Below are 21,670 nucleotides of genomic sequence, written 5' to 3' on the forward strand. Positions count from 1 at the left end.
AATTGATACCCTTCTGTATGAAAGATAAAACATATATATAAACAACTATAATTCAAGGTGTAAGATTTAAGTACTCTTTGTAAGTATAAAAACATATTGATGGAGAACCTAGCAATGCGAAAGATCAATCTCCCATTTCATGTTGTCATCTGTTCATTTTATGAATAGATGCTATAACTTTCTTCTTAAGCTTTTAAAAACTCATTTCAATATTTAGTTCAGTTAAGTCGCTCAGTTGTGTCCAATTCTTTGTGACTCCATGAATTGCAGCATGCCAGGCCTCCCTGTCCATCACCAACTCCCAGAGTTTACCCAAACTCATGTCCATTGAGTCGGTGATACCATCCAGCCATCTCATCCTCTGTCGTCCCCTTCTCCTCCTGCCCCCAATCCCTCCCAGCATCAGGGTCTTTTCCAATGAGTCAACTCTTTGCATGAGGTGGCCAGAGTACTGGAGTTTCAGCTTCAGCATCAGTGCTTTCAATGAACACCCAGGACTGATCTCCTTTAGGATGGACTGGCTTGATCTCCTTGCAGTCCAAGGGACTCTCAAGAGCCTTCTCCAACACCATGGTCAAAAGCATCAATTCTTTGGCCCTCAGCTTTCTTCACAGTCCAACTCTCACATCCATACATAACCACAGGAAAAACCATAGTCTTGACTAGATGGATCTTTGTTGGCAAAGTAATGTCTCTGCTTTTGTGTTTGTTTGTTTGTTTGTTTTACTCGGCCTCTGGCCCGGCAGCGCTGGCGCCAGCTCGCGGCTCTGGCACCTGTCTCTGCTTTTGAATATAGTATCGAGGTAGGTCATAACTTTCCTTCCAAGGAGTAAGCGTCTTTTAATTTCATGGCTGCATCTCCATCTGCAGTGATTTTGGAGCCCCCAAAAATAAAGTGTAACACTGTTTCCCCATCTATTTCCCATGAAGTGATGGGACCAGATGCCATGATCTTCGTTTTCTGAATGTTGAGCTTTAAGCCAACTTTTTCCACTCTCCTCTTTTACTTTCATCAAGAGGTTTTTTAGTTCCTCTTCACTTTCTGCCATAAAGGTGGTATCATCTGCATATCTGAGGTTATTGATATTTCTCCTGGCAATTTTGATTCCAGCTTGTGCTTCTTCCAGCCCAGCTTTTCTCATGATGTACTCTGCATATAAGTTAAATAAGCAGGGTGACAATATACAGCCTTGACGTTCTCCTTTTCCTATTTGGAACTAGTCTGTTGTTCCATGTCCAGTTCTAACTGTTGCTTCCTGACGTGCATATAGGTTTCTCAAAAGGCACGTCAGGTGGTCTGATATTCCCATCTCTTTCAGAATTTTCTACAGTTTATTGTGATCCACACAGTCAAAGGCTTTGGCATAGTCAATAAAGCAGAAATAAGATGTTTTTCTGGAACTCTCTTGCTTTTTCAATGATCCAGCAGATGTTGGCAATTTGATCTCTGGTTCCTGTCTCTTATCTAAAACCAGCTTGAACATCAGGAAGTTCACGGTTCATGTATTGCTGAAGCCTGGCTTGGAGAATTTTGAGCATTACTTTACTAGCATGTGAGATGAGTGCAATTGTGCAGTAGTTTGAGCATTCTTTGGCATTGCCTTTCTTTGGGATTGGAATGAAAACTGACCTTCTCCAGTGCTGTGGCCACTGCTGAGGTTTCCAAATTTGCTGGCATATTGAGTGCAGCACTTTCACAGCATTGTCTTTCAGGTTTTAAAATAGCTCCACCGGAATTCCATCACCTCCACTAGCTTTGTTCATAGTGATGGTTTCTAAGGCCCACTTGACTTCACATTCCAGGATGTCTGGCTCTAGGTCAGTGATCACACCATCATGATTATCTGGGTCGTGAAGATCTTTTTTGTATAGCTCTTCTGTGTATTCTTGCCATCTCTTCTTAATATCTTCTGCTTCTGTTAGGTCCATACCATTTCTGTCCTTTATTGAGCCCATCTTTGCATGAAATGTTCCCTTGGTATCTTTAATTTTCTGGGAGAGATCTCTAGTTTTTCCCATTCTGTTGCTTTCCTCTATTTCTTTGCATTGATTGCTGAGGAAGGCTTTCTTATCTCTCCTTGCTATTCTTTGGAACTCTGCATTCAGATGCTTGTATCTTTCCTTTTCTCCTTTGCTTTTCACTTCTCTTCTTTTCACAGCTATTTGTAAGGCCTCCTCAGACAGCCATTTTGCTTTTTTTGCATTTCTCTAACCCAAGATGGATGTGTCATTGTGGAGAGGTCTGACAGAATGTGGTCCACTGGAGAAGGGAATGGCAAACCACTTCAGTATTCTTGCCTTGAGAACCCCATGAACAGTATGAAAAGGCAAAATGATAGGATACTGAAAGAGGAACTCCCCAGGTCAGTAGGTGCCCAATATGCTACTGGAGATCAGTGGAGAAATAACTCCAGAAAGAATGAAGGGATGAAGCCAAAGCAAAAACAATATCCAGTTGTGGATGTGACTGGTGATAGAAGCAAGGTCCAATGCTGTAAAGAGCAATATTGCATAGGAACTTGGAATGTTGGGTCCATGAATCAAGGCAAATTGGAAGTGGTCAAACAGGAGATGGCAAGAGTGAACGTTGACATTCTAGGAATCAGCGAACTAAAATGGACTGGAACGGGTGAATTTAACTCAGATGACCATTATATCTACTACTATGGGCAGGAATCCCTTAGGAGAAATGGAGTAGCCATCATGGTTGACAAGAGTCCAAAATGCAGTACTTGGATGCAATCTCAAAAACGACAGAATGATCTCTGTTCATTTCCAAGGCAAACCATTCAATATCACAGTAATCCAAGCCTATGTCCCAACCAGTAAAGCTGAAGAAGCTGAAGTTGAATGGTTCTATGAAGATCGACATGATTTTTTAGAACTAACACCCAAAGATGTCCTTTTCATTATAGGGGACTGGAATGCAAAAGTAGGAAGTCAAGAAACACCTGGAGTAACAGGCAAATTTGGCCTTGGAGTACGGAATGAAGCAGGGCAAAAGCTAATAGAGTTCTGCCAAGAGAATGCACTGGTCATAGCTAACACCCTCTTCCAACAACACAAGAGAAGACTCTACACTTGGACATCACGAGATGGTCAACACCAAAATCAGATTGATTATATTATTTGCAGCCAAAGATGAAAAAGCTCTATACAGTCAGCAAAAACAAGACCAGGAGGTGACTGTGGCTCAGATCATGAACTCCTTATTGCCAAATTCAGACTTAAATTGAAGAAGCAGGGGAAACCACTAGACCATTCAGATATGACCTAAATCAAATTTCTTATGATTATACAGTGGAAGTGAGAAATAGATTTAAGGGACTAGATCTGATAGACAGAGTGCCTGATGAACTATGGATGGGGTTTCATGACATTATACAGGAGACAGGGATCAAGAGCATTTCAATATTAGGTTTCCAATAATCAATAGGTTTTTATTGTATCTCCTGTGTAAGTTACTCAGTAAAGGGTAAGATTTCAACACTTTTATAGGAAAAAAATCTCAGGGCATTCAAATGCAATTTACTTGCAACACTCTGGAAGAATCAAGATAGACTTAAACATGGCTCAATCTTACTGATTTTCTAAGAACAACCTACTTCTGAGAAGAAAGTAGTTCATTTTGTTCTGAAAGCTCACTTTATGTTAGATACTTGGATAAATACACAAATCATAACATACTTTTATGTCTGGGTCTCTCTGCCAACAGCTGCTAAGTGACTCAACCAACTAATTAGAGTTTTGATTTAAACATGACGTTAATTTGTTGATTTAAGAGATAAAGTATAAAGCTTTGGTTCATAATCTGCTCCCTGCAATCCTGTTTTTCTCACCCTGAAGGATGTTTTAAAAAATCACCACTGTTCTAGAAAAGGCTATTGCTTAGTTTCTGTTTTGAATCAGTCAGTGTAGCCTGTGGGTAGAGAGGAGTCAATGAAATAAAATGAAGCCACATTTTGGAGTTGCTTATGTTTTAAATAAAACTTGAGTTTTATATTTATATAAGCAGGAGAAAGCTCTGTCCATTTGCTGATAACCCTGTGTCCATTTGGTGTGATCTATAAGATGAAACTGGAATGTGTGAAAAACTAATAAGTGCTCTATTTTTACTTTTGAACTGTGGTGTTGGAGAAGACTCTTGAGAGTCCCCTGGACTGCAAGGAGATCCAACCAGTCCATCCTAAAGGCAATCAGTCCTAAATATTCAGTGAAAGGATTGATGTTGAAGCTGAAACTCCAATACTTTGGCCACCTGATGTGAAGAGATGACTAACTGGAAAAGACCCTGATGCTGGGAAAGATTGAAGGAAGGAGAATAAGAGGATGACAGAGGATGAGATGGTTGGATGGCATCACTGACCCAGTGGACATGAGTTTGAGCAAGCTCTGGGATGGACAGGGAGGCCTGGCGTGAGGCACTCCATGGGGTTGCAAAGAGTTGGACATGACTGAGCAACTGAACAGAACTGAACTGAATGATGTGGAGACACTTTTATCTTGGCAACTGCAAGAAATCATTGATAGAATAAGACTTGCCTTTGGTGAGAGGTCTTATTAAGTCTCAGGGGAAGAATCTACCTCCCTCACAAAGCCTGGGTCTCAGTGACATCAGAAAACCACTCTACACAATGGGAGGGCAGAACTGAGGCAGCAGAGACATTACTTTGCCAACAAAGGTCTGTCTAGTCAAGGCTATGGTTTTTCCAGTGGTCATGTATGGATGTGAGAGTTGGACTGTGAAGAAAGCTGAGAGCTGAAGAATTGATGCTTTTGAATTGCGGTGTTGGAGAAGACTCTTGAGGGTCCCTTGGACTGCAAGGAGATCCAACCAGTCCATCCTAAAGGAGATCAGCCCTGGGATTTCTTTGGAAGGAATGATGCTAAAGCTGAAACTCCAGGACTTTGGCCACCTCATGCAAAGAGTTGACTCATTGGAAAAGACTCTGATGCTTGGAGGGATTGGGGGCAGGAGGAGAAGGGGATGACAGAGGATGAGATGGCTGGATGGCATCACCGACTCAATGGATGTGAGTTGGAGTGAACTCTTGGAGTTGGTGATGGACAGGGAGGCCTGGCCTGCTGTGATTCATGGGGTTGCAAAGAGTCGGACACGACTGAGAGACTGAACTGAACCGAACTGAAGAGAAGGAAATGGATGGTCATGGGGGAAATCATCTAGAAGTGGGGTGGGGAGCAGGTAAACTAGCTGAGAGGTTTAAGGGGGAAAGGTCAGAAGGAAACCTTGGTTGCTCTCTTGATATATAGCAGCTAACAAAGGAACATGTCTACTGGATTTGTTTTAACTTTGTCTTGAGTGAAATGCAATATTACCCATTTCTTAAATCCATATGAATCGTTCCAAGTCAAAAATACCAACATTTTTTGTGGATTGTCTTTCCCTTGGAAGTTAATAAAAAGAACCAATTCTTCATTGGCTAATGTCAGAAATGCATTGACTTCTGGACTGTTCAATATTTGTTCATTTGTTGATTTAACATTCTAGTCAAATGTGTCATTTTTTTGTGCTGAGCACAGTGGATGTGTGGGTAAAAACAAATAGTCTTTAATCTTCAAGGAAGGATATCATGAGTAAATGTGTTAGCCGCTCAGTCATATCCAACTCTTTGTGACACCATGGACTGTAGCCTGCCAGGATCCTCTGTCCCTGGGATTCTCCAGACAAGAATACTGGAGTGGGTAGACATTCCCTTCTCCAGGGGAACTATCTGACCCAGGGATCGAACCCAGGTCTCCTGCATTACAGGCAGAGTGTTTACCATCTGAGACACAAGCAGCAATTCTTACAAGAGAGCAATAATCCAGTTCAAGCTCTTCCCACTACTTGACTAAGGCTACACCGTTTTCCAGGAGGCCAAAATTATAGAGAATCAGGACCAGCTTACCAATGAGGTCATAATATGTTTTAGCTTCTTTTTTAAATAGATTGAAAATGACAGACATAAGGAACTCTCAGGGTGGCTGTGAACAAATGCTTCCTTTAATTCTCTCCATATCTACTTAGACACTCAAATGTTAGACCATCAAATTATGTCTGATCACTCAACTAGGCCTTTTAAAATTAGTTATACTTGGATTATTAATTTAAGAGGATATAATACGTTTATTTCCACTTTAGCAAAACAACACAACTTAATGTTACTGCTGCTTTGTTCCCTTACAACCTCCAAGTTAAGCACTCAGACTACATTTATTTCTCATACAAGTTATTCAGAATTGGCACTTATGCAGCCGGAAAATGGATTCTAAATCCAGGTTCCTTCTGCAGAGGAAAGCCCATTTAGTTTACTGTTTCTTTGCACAGTTATTAGTGTTAAAGCAAAGGTGGATAAAGTTAAAAAGCAAATCAAGTAAAACATTTCTCATCTCATACTCCCCAGCACTGTTGAAAGCTATAATTTTTAAGTCATGAAATCTGAGCTTTTTCAAGAAAATGTTTTTTGTTTTGGACAAAGTGAGAGTAGAGATCCATATTGCCTAAGAATTTAAATATATGGATTGGATGAGCAAAGTGGAGAGGCCCTGTTCTTCTATCAGGCTGGAGTTTCAGCCAAAACTGATTGATAGATCCTTTAGAAATTATCCATTATCATCAAAGTATCCATTTGATAGTTTACCTTTCCAAAAAATCCACTGCTGGTTTCTTCCTTTCAAAGGAACACTAAGCTTTTTGACATGAAACATTCTTTATATAGAAAACATCATTAGTGAATTCCTGGTGAGGAGCCATATGCCCCATATGTGGAATTTTCCATTTTATTCCCCATTTACTGGTAGGAAGTTCAGGTCTAATATTCTGAGGTACAACAACCCCTTCATTAGAAGAGTAATGGACAAGTAGTTCAGGACTCTTTGATGAGCATTAATATTACATTTCTGTTCAGAAGTTTATTTATGCCTCTTGTTTCCCCACATGGAAAACAGCAGATAATAAAGATTAACAAAATAATTAGTTGATCACTAGCCCAAGTTTCTGAGTATATTTTTCTTCTAAAAGTAAATGATACTATCTGTCCCAGTTCTTAACCCAAAGACCATTGTTATCAGGTAGATATGTATGCTTCCAGAATATTTCCTATGCATTTATCTATAGAAATGAATATAATTTTCTATGTGTGGCTTTAGACATAAAGATGTCATATATTAACACAGTTCTATAACTCTACATTATATGTACAGATCACTTTGTTTCTTTGAATTGATGGAATTCCATAACGTGAATATATCTGAATAAATTTAGCAATTCCCCACTCAAAGACATTTAGATTGCTTCCAATATCTTGGCATTCCACAACAATAACGGCTTCAGTAGACATCCTGGTACATGCCTCCTGGTGCAGTTGTGGAAATGTTATTTTCTGGCATTAGATAATGAAATTGAAGCTGCTCTGTCACGGGGAATCAACATTTTACATTTAACAGACATTGCCAATTTGATTTCTAAGGTGATGGTCCCACTTCCCAATCTCTCAAGCTGTGTTTGATAGTATATTTCCTCCATCTGTTCACTTGTCAAATCCCTTGATCCTTGTGGTCCATCTCAGAAGGCATCCACCCTCTAAGATCTTTCTTGAAGTCCCTGATGGGTTGTAATCTCTCCCTTCCAAGATTAACCTGAGCATTCTGTTCATTAATTCTCATTTAACATCACATTCTAAGATTCTCTCTCTTCATGTCAATTTGGTTACTTACCCTATCACTTCTACTTGATTGCAAATTCTTGTGGGCAGTGAATATTTTTATCAGCTTCAACATGGAGTGTGGTGCTTGTTATATTTTAGCTGCCCTGGGAATATTTAACCTTTGATTTTTGGAGGAATTTCATATCCAAGTACATAGTATCTTTTTTCTTCCAAGGAAAACCACATCTAAGGAATTGAAAGCAAACTGCCTTGGGAGACTTATAGTTTAAACTTGAAAAACAGGAAGCTAGAATATTATTTTGGATCCATATACTTTAGTTCTTCTTCCTTGTTTGTTATGATAAAGTTTATAGAGTTCATGTCAAAATATCATATGAAAACTTCTTTTTCCCAACCACGGGTATTTTTTAATTACCTTGAGGGGCTGCCTGCAGAGTCTGACCTAGAAAAGGCTCACTTGAAGTGCATCCAGCAGATGTACAAGCCCTAAGTGTGAAGCTGTAGTTGGTGTATGGCTGGAGACCTAGAAAGAGCAAACAAGAAATCAAGTACCTCTTGAGAGGATTATTTATTATCAGGTAAACACTAGCAGTCACATGCAGAGTTGCAGATATGATATCCAAAATTTTTAAGAGCAGAAAACACTCCAAGGGGGAAAGGAACTTCATAAGCAGCTCAGTATTAAAAGACATTTCATTTCTCAACTGATAAAACAACAAATTCTAAGCCTTCAAAGAGATCCGAAAATTCTTGTCATCCATCCATCCATCCATCTTTCCATTAATTCCCCTGTACCAGGTATCATTGAAGAGACTCCCCTGCCTAGAGAATCGAGGTGCTCCATCTCCCAAACAGCCTATTCCATCTCTAGAGAGCTCTAGAGTTCTCTTTGTTTGGTGTGAAAGTCCTTCTTTATATTGTGGTGAATTCTTTCTAATACTTCCACCCACTAGGGACACAGAGAACAAATCTAATTTCTTTTCCACATGACAGTTCTTCAAATATTTGTAGACAGTTATCAAATCCCCCCTGAGTTTTCTCTTCTCCAGGCTAACCATCCCAGTTTCTGCAATTGCTTCTTATATGAACAGGGGCAGGGAGAAAAAAAAAATAAAAAGGTTAGAGTCAACATTTTTAGCCTCAAGCCATATTCAGCTCATATTAACTTTTAACTTTGCATTTCTTTACCATATATGCTCCTACTGTACCATCTCACAATTCTGTAGTTTTTCACAAGGTATGTTGTTTTTGTGTTTACACATAGATTAGACATATTATGAAGAGGGAACAGTGTTTATATTTCTTTTATAATAAGATGTATAATGTAGCACAGTAATTGCTCAATAAATTCTCAGGAAAAGAAGGAACAGCAATCCACCAACAACAGATATACTGGTATCTGTTGGCAATCCACAGACAACAGTTATATATTGTTCCATATCCATTCCAAACTGCCTAAGTATCCTTTCCCCCCACTGTGCCCCCTCCACGCCCCCAGTAACAATAAGTTCATTTCCTAAGTCTGTTTGTCTTTGTAAGTTCATTTGTATCACTTAATTTTAGATTCCATATATAAGGAATGTCATTTTGATATTTCTCCTTCTCTGTTTGTACACATTGCTATATTTAAAATGGATCACCAACAAGTTCCTCCTGCATAGCACAGGGACCTCTGTTCAATGTTATGTGGCAGCCTGGATGGGAGGGGGAGTTTGGGGGAGAAAAGGATATATGCATATGGATGGCTGAATCCCTTCCCTGTCCACCTGAGACTGTCACAACATTGTTAATCAGCTATAACCCAATACAAAATAAAGTAATATATTGTTAGATTTCATCACTGCATGGCCAGTGACCTTTCAGAAGTTACTTAGCTTCATTCTGCTTTGATCTACTGATCTGTAAAATAAGGAATCACTGCATCTAGTCTCTAAGGCTGTTGAGAAGTACTTAGAGTAGTACTTTATTTTAGCAGAAGCAACTTTAAGACAGCAGCATTCAACAAGAATACATCAAGGCTAACATTCATTTCCTTGACTCTTGGGAAAAGTAAAACAAAGCCAAAGCTTTAAAAATATTTTCTGATAAAAGAACAGGACAATATCTATGTCAAATAATTGGGCTAAGTTACAACAGGGATCCAATAAATTTCTATACTTATTTTTTCATGAATTTTGAACTATGTTTTCACATATCCTGTTCTTTTGGTGAGCGGACTCTTCTTCCAGACATTTATCCCAGGGATGGGGGAGCCTGGTGGGCTGCCGTCTATGGGGTCGCATAGAGTCGGACACGACTGAAGCGACTTGGCAGTAGCAGCAGCTGTCACTTTATGTATATCTATTCAAATGCTATATTTTAAAAGATTTTGGTCAGTTTATCTACACACAACAACCAGTACTTTTTATCCTCTCAAATTACTTTCTTCTTTCATAGCCTTCCACACTATCTGATGTTTTATTACACGTTTATTTATTTATTGCTTGTCTCCACCTCTGTGACATAACCTCAAAAAGAACAAGGACTTAGTTTTGCCCACAAGTGTGTCCTTTGAATAGTGACAGGCACGAAGTAGGTGCTCGTTAAGTGAAGGGAAAAAATTAATTAACTAGTTCACTTAGAATTGGAGCAGTAGTCTGGCTTCTCTGCTAAAGCCGTAATGTTCTGTAGCGGGAGCTGCTCTGGGATTCAGCTTCAAAACACTTAGTGTTTCCTTATCAATTTAATGATAAGATGTGGATACTTATTTGATTATAATCTTCTACTTGGCTGCTATGGAGGATTTACATACTTCTGATATTTACCTGATTTACAGATGAGGAATATGATGAAAGATCTAGGCCATTTTCAAGCCTTGTGGGTTTGATAAAAGCTTATAGGAAAATGCTCAAGATTATAAAATATAGAGCTCAAGAGAAACATTTAAGAATGAAGGTCAGGGATGGTGGTGACTGATTTAGTCTGACAAAGTTGCCTTCTTTACTCCCATTACTGAAAAATGGGGTCTTGACCCTTGTAACACCATTGTATCTGAATATCTTACTTTCTCACTTAGAAGGTAAGCCCTTTGAGAGTAAGGATGGTATCTTTGAATGTTTTTAAAATCATTTCTCCCCATGTATTCAATGTGTTTCAAAAATTGTTTAAGGAAGACCAGGGCATAAAAGCATCCAATAAGCATGGCATGGTTGTGATGCTATGATATGTCCATGTACCATCACGAGTGTGCTGTGACCACACAGGCCCTTCCTCTTAATTCCATAGGGACTCTTGCTCACAGCATCAGTTTCATTGAGTAGGAGATTCTTTTCTACTTGCATAATACTATTAAAATAAAAACAAGATTAATATAATTTATGAACAATAAATATTTTCTAGATTTTTCTTCTGAATGTCAGGCTTAAGTATGGCTAGCAAAAATAAAGCAATACTTGATTTTTCTCTGGAATAGTCTGACAAAAAAAAAAAAACCCTTTGTTCTCTTCCACATTTTGTATTCTGTTTGGTTTGGTTTCAGACTTTTGAAGGACAATTTAGGATGTGTCTTAGGAAAGAAAAGAAAACATCATCCCAGAGGTGTACTAAGATTGATTAGAAGACTGAAGGTATTTGTAATGAGGACTGTAGCTAAAAGAAAATCTACATATATAAAAATAGAAATTGTTTTTTCCTTACAAAATTTTTCTAAAGGGGGTTGAGTGTCATCCATTTCACACTAGAAGACAGGTGTATGGAGGTGGTACAACAGCAGAGCAATCAGCCTTTAAAGAAGTTTTGATAGACTGAGGAAGGTGTGCCCACGGAGTCTGTAACAAGGTGTTTAAATGGAGAGAGGTGGGGTGGTTTAGTAGAGGATCGGGCCAGAGTTAGTGAAGGAATATACATCTCTTGGAGACACTGGAATACTAGAATTAAGGGTGATGGGCAGGATGCAGAACTGAGTATTAAGCAGAGAGCATTGGTCAAAAAGTCGAAAGATTATCAAACTAAGTGAGGTAAGTCAGAGAGAGAAAGACATACATATGATACCACTTGTATGTAAAATCTGAAAAAAAAAAAAGGATGCACGTGGACTTATTTACAAAACAGAAATATAGTCACAGACATAGAAGAGAAACTTATGGTTACCAAAGGGGAAAAGGGCTGCTGCTGCTGCTAAGTCGCTTCAGTCGTGTCCGACTCTGTGCGACCCCAGAGACGGCAGCCCACCAGGCTCCCCATCCCTGGGATTCTCCAGGCAAGAACACTGGAGTGGGTTGCCATTTCCTTCTCCAATGCGTGAAAGTGAAGTCGCTCAGTCATGTCCGACCCTTAGCGACCCCATGGACTGCAGCCTACTAGGCTCCTCTGTCCATGGGATTTTCCAGGCAAGAGTACTGGAGTGGGGTGCCATTGCCTTACTACTATACAGAAAATATTTTTCTGTGTGTCTGTGTATGTGTGTATATATATATAATCTTTGCCAACAAAGGTCCATCTAGTCAAAGCTATGGTTTTTCTGGTAGTCATGTATGAATGTGAGAGTTGGATATGAAGACAGCTGAGTGCTGAAGAATTGATGCTTTTGAACTGTGGTGTTGGAAAAGACTCTTGAGAGTCCCTTGGACTGCAAGGAGATCAAACCAGTTCATCCTAAAGAAAATCAGTCCAGAATATTCACTGGAAGGACTGATGCTGAAGCTAAAACTCCAATATTTTGGCCACCTGATGCAAAGAACTGACTCACTGGAAAAGACTCTGATGCTGGGAAAGATTGAAGGCAGGAGGAGAAGGAGATGACAGAGGATGAGATGGTTGAATGGCATCATTGACTCCATGGAAATGAGTTTGAGCAAGTTCCAGGAGTTGGTGATGGACAAGGAAGCCTGGTGTGCTTCTGTCCATGGGGTCACAAAGAGTCAGATGTGACTGAGTGACTGAACTGAACTGATAACAGAAAATGATAACCAAAAAGGTACTACTATATAGTATAGCACAGGGAACTATATTCAATATCTTGTAATAGCCTATATAATGGAAAAGAATCTGAAATATATATACATATATATACACACACACATACACACACACACATACATACACATATATAACTGAATCACTTTGCTGTATACCTGAAACACTGTAAATCGACTATACTTCAAAAAGAAAAACTTATAAAAATAAGTCAGAAGAGTTCAAAGACATCTCCGAATCAAAAGGAGTGGAAGTAGGGAACTGGAGAAAAGAAGCATAGTTTGAAGAACAAGAAAGATTAGAGTGGGAGGCAAGAGGCTGGAAGTGAAGGGGGCACGGATAATGGCTTATTCATGGGCAGTCTGTCTCCCAGAGATGCTTCTGCCCCTGCAGTGCAGAGCATCTGACCAGGTGAAAGCACCAGGTGGATCAAGCATAGACTCAGACTCATTTCAACTGACATTCACTAGCTTGTGTCATGCAACTCGACGCCTGTAATATTTAACATCCAGAGTATAGTCACACATTTTTGATAACAAAACTTGAATTTTCTTTGGAGAAACCAGTCTTTGGCCACCATCAGGCCTTGTGCTTGGTTGAGAGCTGAATTCGCCCAGGCCAGGACACATATCAACATTCAATTCTGAGCAACGGTAGCAGCATTCTGTGACCTCATTCAGGCCACTGAAAGCTAGGCTTAGAAACAGAACTTTCATTCATTTTTATATGGTTCTTTTTCCACCACATAAAGCTTGAGAATGGAGAAAAGCTCAGATGAAAAGAAACTTTGTCCTGGAAATGTCATCTGGAGGAAAGAAATAGAGGAAAACAAAAGAATGGGAAAGACTAGAGATCTCTTCAAGAAAATTAGAGATACCAAGGGAACATTTCATGCAAAGATGGACACAATAAAAGACAGAAATGGTATGTACCTAACAGAAGCAGCAGAGAAGGTGATGGCACCCCACTCCAGTACTCTTGCCTGGAGAATTCCATGGACAGAGGAGCCTGGTAGGCTGAGTCCATGAGGTCGCTAAGAGTCAGACACGACTGAGTGACTTCACTTTCCCTTTTCACTTTCATGCATTGGAGAGGGAAATGGCAACCCACTCCAGTGTTCTTGCTGGAGAGTCCCAGGCAAGAACAGGGATGGGGGAGCCTGGTGGGCTTCCATCTATGGGGTCACACAGAGTCAGACATGACTGAAGTGACTTAGCAGCAGCAGCAGCAACAACAGAAGCAGAAGATATTAAGAAGAGGTAGCAAGAATACACAGAAGAACTACACAAAAAATATCTTCATGACCTAGATAACCACGATGGCATGATCACTCACCTAGAGCCAGACATCCTGGAATGTGAAGTCAAGTGGGCCTTAGGAAGCATCACTACAAACAAAGCTAGTGGAGGTGATGGAATTCCAGTTGAGCTATTTCACGTCCTAAAAGATGATGCTGTGAAAGTGCTGCACTCAATATGCCAGCAAATTTGGAAAACTCCACAGTGGCCACAGGATTGGAAAAGGTCAGTTTTCATTCCAATCCTAAAGAAAGGCAATGCCAAAGAATGCTCAAACTACCATACAATTTTATTCATCTCACACTGTTGGCTCAGACGGTAAAGTGTCTGTCTACAATGCGGGAGACCTGGGTTCGATCCCTGGTTTGGGAAGATCTCCTGGAGAAGGAAATGGCAACCCACTCCAGGACTATTGCCTGGAAAATCCCATGGACAGAGGAGCCTGGTAGGCTACAGTCCCTGGGGTTGCAAAGAGTCGGACATGACTGAGCGACTTCACTTTCATTTTCCAGATGTTCAAGCTGGGTTTAGAAAAGGCAGAGGAACCAGAGATCACAGTGTCAACATCCTCATCAAAAAAGCAAGAGAATTCCAGAAAAACATCTATTTCTGCTTTATTGACTATGTGGATCACATAGTCAATGCCTTTGACTCTGTGGATCACAACAAACTGGAAAATTCTTCAAGAGATGGGAACACCAGACCACCTGACCTGCCTCTTGAGAAATCAGTATGCAGGTCAAGAAGCAACAGTTAGAACTGGACATGGAACAACAGAATGTTTCCATATAGAGAAAGGAGTATGTCAAGGCTGTATATTGTCACCCTGCTTATTTAATTTATATGCGGAGTACATCATGAGAAACGCTGGGCTAGATGAAGCACAAGCTGGAATCAAGATTCCCAGGAGGGGTATCAATAACCTCAGATATTCACATGACACCACCCTTAGGGCTGAAAGCGAAGAAGAACTAAAGAGCCTCTTGAGGAAAGTGAAAGAGGAGAGTGAAAAAGTTGGCTTAAAACTCAACATTCAGAAATCTAAGATCATGGAATCCAGTCCCATCACTTCATGGTAAATACATGGGGAAACAGTGGAAACAGTGATAGATTTTTTTTGGGCGGGGGCTACAAAATCACTGCGGATGGTGACTGTAGCCATGAAATTAAAAAGATGCTTGCTCCTTGGAAGAAGTTATGACCAACCTAGACAGCATATTCAAAAGTAGATACATTACTTTGCAAAAAAGGTCCATCTAGTCAAAGCTATGGTTTCTCCAGTAGTCACTTATGGATGTGAGAGTTGGACTATAAAGAAAGCTGAGTGCCGAAGAATTAATGCTTTTGAACTGTGGTGTTGGAGAAGACTCTTGAGAGTCCTTTGAACTGCAAGGAGATCCAACCAGTCCATCCTAAATGAAATCAGGCCTGAATATTCATTGGAAGGACTGGTCTTGAAGCTGAAACTCCAATACTTTGGCCACCTGATACAAAGAACTGACTCATTAGAAAAGACCTGATGCTGGGAAAGATTGAAGGCAGGAGAAGATGGGGATGACAGAGGATGAGATGGTTGGATGACATCACTGACTCAATGGACATGAGTTTGTGTAAACTCTGGGAGTTGGTTATGGACAGGGAAGCCTGGCGTACTGCAGTCCATGGGGTCACAAAGAGTCAGACATGACTGAGCGACTGAACTAAACTGAACTGATGTCATTTGGTAGCCTTGAGTGAGCCACACCTAAAATCTACATGTGATTTTTGTTGTTTGTTTCATGAGCCTTTAAGTGCCCATTTGTGAACCCTGGTTGAACTGTTTTGGTAACCTTCAAGAAACAGAGTTATAAGTGATACTACTCTTATAATTGCTAATAATGTTACATGTGTACACACAGGGTCAGAGTCTTCTATGTTACACACAGCAAGCATAAGCAGCTATTATTATGTGCATGAGGTGATCTGCCTTTATACGAGCTAGAAAGAGGTACCAGATTATGGGAGAGAGAGAATTAGCAAGAACACGAAAAAGTCTGGTGAAAGGTGAGGAGGTTTTGCCTTTAATATCACCAGAACAAGAAATATTGTTCCTGCCTCAAAGGTAGGAAAACAGGTTCAGAGAATCAAATACGGACACAGCAGACAAATGTTCGGCTGGGAGTAGGGACAAACCAATGATTTTAACACCAAGTCCTGTGCGGTCTCCATTGGATAAGTTATATCAAACACACTGAAAATTTTCAATGACTGCCTCCCCTCTAAAGATTAAATAGTATCCGAATGATATAAAAAGGGTAGAAACCACTGCAGTTGTTCTTAAAGTGAAATATAATGGAAGGATTTCATTCAAAATACAAATTAATACAAAAGTTAAAAAACAAAATTGGGTATGTTTTATTTCATTTTTTTCTCCTCTTTTCACTGAATTCTAAACATTAATTAAATGTATCTTTTGAGAAATGCAGTTATTCTCTAAGGAAGTTGCTTCTTTGATCACATAAATAACATACCAATTAAAGTTTCAGTTCCCTACAGTTCAGTCGTTCAGTCGCATCCAACTCTTTGGGACCCCATGGACTGCAGCATGCCAGGCTTCCCTGTCCACCACCAACTCCTGGAGCTTGCACAAACTCATGTCCATCAAGTCAGTGATGCCATTCAACCATCTCATCCTCCGTTGTCCCCTTCTCCTCCTGCCTCAATCCTTCCCAGCATCAGAGTCTTTTTCAACAAGTCAGTACTTCACATCAGGTGGCCAAAGTATTGGAGCTTCAGCATCAGCATCAGTCCTTGCAATGAATATTCAGGACTGATTTCCTTTAGGAATGACTGGTTTGATCTCCTTGCAGTCCAAGGGACTCTCAAGAGTCATCTCCAACAGTTGAAAAGTATCAAATCTTTGGTACTCAGCTTTCTTTATAGTCCAACTCTTACATCCATACTGGAAAATGCAGTTTTGACAATACAGATCTTCGCTGGCAAAGTAAAGTCTCTGCTTTTTGATACTGCTGTCTAAGTTTGTTATAGCTTTTCTTCCAAGGAGCAAGAGTCTTTTAATTGCATGCCTGCAGTCACCGTTTGCAGTGATTTTGGAGCCTAAGAAAATAAAGTCTGTCACTGTTTCCATTGTTTCCTCATCTATTTGCCATGAAGTGATGGGACCAAATGCTATGATCTTAGTTTTTTGAATGATGAGTTTTAAGTCAGCTTTTTCACTCTCCTCTTTCATCAAGAGGCTTTTTAGTTCCTCTTCACTTTCTGCCACAAGGGTGGTGTCATGTACATATCTCAGGTTATTGATATTTCTCCCGGCAATCTTGATTCCAGCTTGTATCATCCAGTCCACCATTTTGCATGATGTACTCTGCATATAAGTTAAATAAGCAAGGTTACAATATACAGCCTTGATGTACTCCTTTCTCAATTTGGAGCCATCGTTCTATGTCCAGTTCTAAATGCTGCTTCTTGACCTACATACAGGTGTCACAGGAGGCAGGTATGGTGGCCTCGTATTCCCATCTCTTTAAGAACTTTCCACAGTTTGTTGTGATTTACATAGTCAAAGGCTTCGGCGCAGTCAATGAAGCAGATGTTTTTCTGGAATTCTCTTGCTTTTTCTGTGCTCCAACAGATGGTGGCAATTAGATCTCTGGTTCCTCTGCCTTTTCTCAATCCAGCTTGAATATCTGGAAGGTCTCAGTTCAGGTACTGTTGAAGCCTAGCTTGGAGAATTTTGAGCATTATTTTGCTAGTGTGTGAAATGAGTGTGACTGTGTGGTAGTTTGAACACTCTTTGGCATTGTCTTTCTTTGGGATTAGAATGAAAAATGACCTTTTCCAGTCCTGGGACCACTGCTGAGTTTTCCAAATTTGCTGACATATTGAGTACAGCACTTTCACAGCATCATCTTTTAGGATTTGAAATAGCTCAGTTGGAATTCCATCACCTCCACTAGCTTTCCTCATAGTGATGCTTCCTAAGGCCTACTTGACTTTGCACTCCAGGATGTCTCGCTTTAGGTGAGTGGTCATGCCATCATGGTTATCTGGGTCATGAAGATCTTTTTTATATAGTTCTTTTGTGTATTCTTGCCATTTCTTTTTTATATCTTCTGCTTCTGTTAGGTGCATACCATTTCTGTCCTTTATTGTGTCCATCTTTGCATGAAATGTTTCCTTGGTATCTCTAATTTTCTTGAAGAGTTCTCTTGTCTTTCCCATTCTATTGTTTTCCCTTATTTCTTTGCATTGATTACTTAGGAAGTCTTTCGTATCTCTCCTTGCTATTCTTTGGGATTCTGCATTCAGATGTGTGTATCTGAAACTGCTACTGCTGCTAAGTAAATTAGGAGTTTGAGATGAATAGACACACTCTACTATACAGAAAACATTACACTACTATAATATTATGCTGCTAAGTCGCTGCTAAGTCACTTCTAAGTCCGACTCTGTGCGACCCCATAGACGGCAGCCCAACAGGCTTCCCCGTCTCTGGGATTCTCCAGGCAAGAACACTGGAGTGGGTTGCCATTTCCTTCTCCAATGCATGAAAGTGAAAAGTGAAAGTGAAGTCCCTCAGTCATGTCTGACTCTTAGTGACCCCATGACTGCAGCCCATCAGGCCCTCCGTCCATGGGATTTTCCAGGCAAGAGTACTGGAATGGGGTGCCACTGCCTTCTCCATATCTGAAACTGAAGTTTACTTAATATTTACTACTTGCAGTCCTTCTTCCATGTACTTCCTAGACATTAATTAACACCATTAAACCCCTTGGGGAGTAAGACAATTACTCCCAGACGAACTGCTGTTCTCTGCTCAGATAACAGGAGCCAAAGCATAGAGAGATGAAGGAACTCACCTCTGATGACAGAGATAAGAAAGGATGAGGTCAGGATGCAATTCTGGGCAGTTGGGACTTCCCTGGTGGCTCAGACAGTAAAGCGTCTGCCCAAAATGCGGGAAACCCAGGTTCAGTCCCTGGGTTGGGAAGATCTCCTGGAGAAGGAAATGGCAACCCACTCCAGTATTCTTGCCTGGAAAATCCCATGGATGGAGGAACCTGGTAGGCTACGGTCCATGCAGTTGCAAAGAGTCAGACACGACTGAGTGACTTCACTTTCTTTCTTTTCTTTTTGGGCTGAAAAATGTGACCCGGAGCAGTTGGGTCCACCCTATGAGGCTTCTAAGTAAAATGACACAGATCCTTCAAGGCCTAGTAACACTTCTGGTAATATTAAAAATCCACATGGGGCTAGGTATTTGAATATTTTCATTTGGAATATGAGCACAATTCATGTACAGAGGCAGACTCAGCAGTCTGAAATTGGACTCTTTGGGTCTAATCCTTATCTACCTATCAGCTACTACCACAAGCCAGCTTATTGACTTCAGTTCCCATATATGTAAACTGTGGGCACAGGAATATAGACTGCTTAATTGAACCACAGGCTAATATGAAAGAAGATGACAGATGCATCCAACATTTGTATATTCTATTCTTAGGTCCAGTAGTCATGTACAAAGGTGAGAATTAGACCATAAAGAAGGTTGAGTGCTGAAGAATTGATGCTTTCAAATTGTGGTGCTGGACAAGGCTCTTGAGAGTCCCTTGGACTGCCAGAAGATCAAATCAGTCAGTCCTAAAGGAAATCAACCCTGAATATTCAGTGGAAGGATTGTTGCTGAAGCTGAAGTTCTAACACTTTAGCCACCTGATATGAAGAACTGACTCACTGGAAAAGATTCTGATGCTGCAAAATACTGAAGGCAAAAGGAGAAGGGGACAACAGAGGAGGAGATGGTTAGATAGCATTACTGACTCATCAGTCAGATGTGACTTAGTGACTGAACAACAATTTCTTAGGTCTTGTATTTTTCCTATTGTTAGAGGATTGATTTACTAATAGACTTGGTTCCAAGAGTCTGTAAGTAAAGTGTGGACTGCCACGAGGCATAGATGATTTACATGAACTGGATGACCTTTCATATATATGACTGTAAAACTCAATAAAATCAACACATTTCAACTGGAATTTGCTGTCACTTTAAGGAAGCCCCTATTGGTAGTCCTTAAAATGAGATATATTTGAAATATTAGCAACAGGCAGTGAAAAGGGCACACCAATTGAAAACTACTCATGAACTGATCAGGATGAGAAGAGGGAAATAAAGAGATGTCTCCAAGGAACCGTTCTGACTGTAACTTAATCCTAAAGTCAAAGAGTAGAAGGAGAAAAGAAAACATCATTCAACTGCTCAGCATTGAATTAAAAGAGTAAGAAATAGAGGCTGTAGAACAGAGAAAGACAAACGCATGGAGAAAAGCCAAGTATTTAACATTTCAGTGGAGTGGAGATTACTGTGGCTGCAAATTACCTGAATTTCCCTACAGGGAATCATGTTCTCTTTTAAAGGAAAGAGGCATACTATAACCAAACTCATTACAATTACACTTTCAAGTAACATCCCTTTCAAGAGTAAATATGTGTTAAAAAGAGACTGCAAAAAGTCTGCCTATGGATCATAAAAAGATGATTTGGAAAACAAAACTCATAGCTCTGTAAGTTACATTGGATGTACTCTATAAAGAACAGCTTGTTTCTCATGTTTAATCTCCAAGCAGTGACGAAAAAGCTTTTTGTTCATTACAGTTTCAGATAGCTAGTGCTACCTCAAAATAGTCATTCAGTTGTCCTAAATATCATCTATTATTCTTCTGAAGAATTACCAAATAATCCTAGAGAATATGTAATTTCACAAGTTCCTCAGTCAACTTGGTTAGTTATTAGTTCAAGTGCTGAGAGGCCTGAATTACTTCAAAAAGCTTTTGTTAGGTGGTTACCAGGTATTACCCACTCTGTGGGCAGTTAGTTGCCCTGGCACAGTTCACCCAAACTAGATGCTTGCCCTGGCCCATGTGAACCACATATCTAGTTTTACTGTTGAAAAGAGCTATCTTTTGCCTCCACCTGCCTGGGAACTCATTAAATGATTTTTCCCCTCCCTCACCCAAGAACATTTCTGCTCGTGGAGATTCCCAGGAACACCCAGCATTCACTGTGATGAGTAGAGCTATGTCAAGGCTCAATTTTGGATTAACGTGATTCCATGTGAAAACTGAGATATTCGAAAACTGGTATCCCAAGGGATCATGGAATCACTTTAGATACACCAAATGTGCATTTAAATTATGGTTTGTGTCACAAAATTCAATTGTGAAATATTTCAGGAGCTCACAAGCTAGGGCCCCCTTTCCCTGATAGTATCATCCATCATGATCTCAGCAGTGTCCATCCCTCTTAGTCAAGTCAATTTCTTGCCTCTCTGAGAGCAGCCATTGGCACTGTCCATTTCTTGCATCGAGGCTTTGACGTATGAGTTCAGGTGATATCTCATATGAACCAGACATCAAAAAATCCAAACTAGGGCGCTCTTGCATTTTCAAATACCAGTGAAATAACTTAGAACTTTCCATTCTGACTACTTGCTACAAAGCTTATTTGCATTCTTAATTCTCTATTTAATGTGTAATTCTACACCCGAGATTAAGCTCCTCTCCCTAGTATCAGAGTGATCAGATTCATTACAAGATACTTCCTGAATGAGTCACTAATTTGGCAGGCTCTCTTTCCAAATGTATTAACATTAAAAACATTAATAAGATAATCCAAGGAAAGACCCTTGCTTTTGATTTTTGTATCACTGTATTAACAAATATTTTTCTGCCTTGGAGTTTGGTGTTGTATTAGACC

At 40.1% G+C, this 21,670-nt stretch overlaps 1 protein-coding gene across 1 annotated transcript in view; it reads right to left on the reverse strand.

Moving 5' to 3' along the window:
* Window positions 1–21,670, reverse strand: part of USH2A (usherin) — a 938,899-nt gene that overhangs the window by 171,916 nt on the left and 745,313 nt on the right. The window contains exon 55 of the mRNA XM_027564435.1: window positions 8,083–8,190. Coding sequence (XP_027420236.1) covers window positions 8,083–8,190 — 108 coding nt within the window. The remainder of the gene's footprint in view (window positions 1–8,082; window positions 8,191–21,670) is intronic.

This window comes from Bos indicus x Bos taurus, chromosome 16 (assembly GCF_003369695.1).
Source record: "Bos indicus x Bos taurus breed Angus x Brahman F1 hybrid chromosome 16, Bos_hybrid_MaternalHap_v2.0, whole genome shotgun sequence".
NCBI classification, from domain to species: Eukaryota; Metazoa; Chordata; class Mammalia; order Artiodactyla; family Bovidae; genus Bos; species Bos indicus x Bos taurus.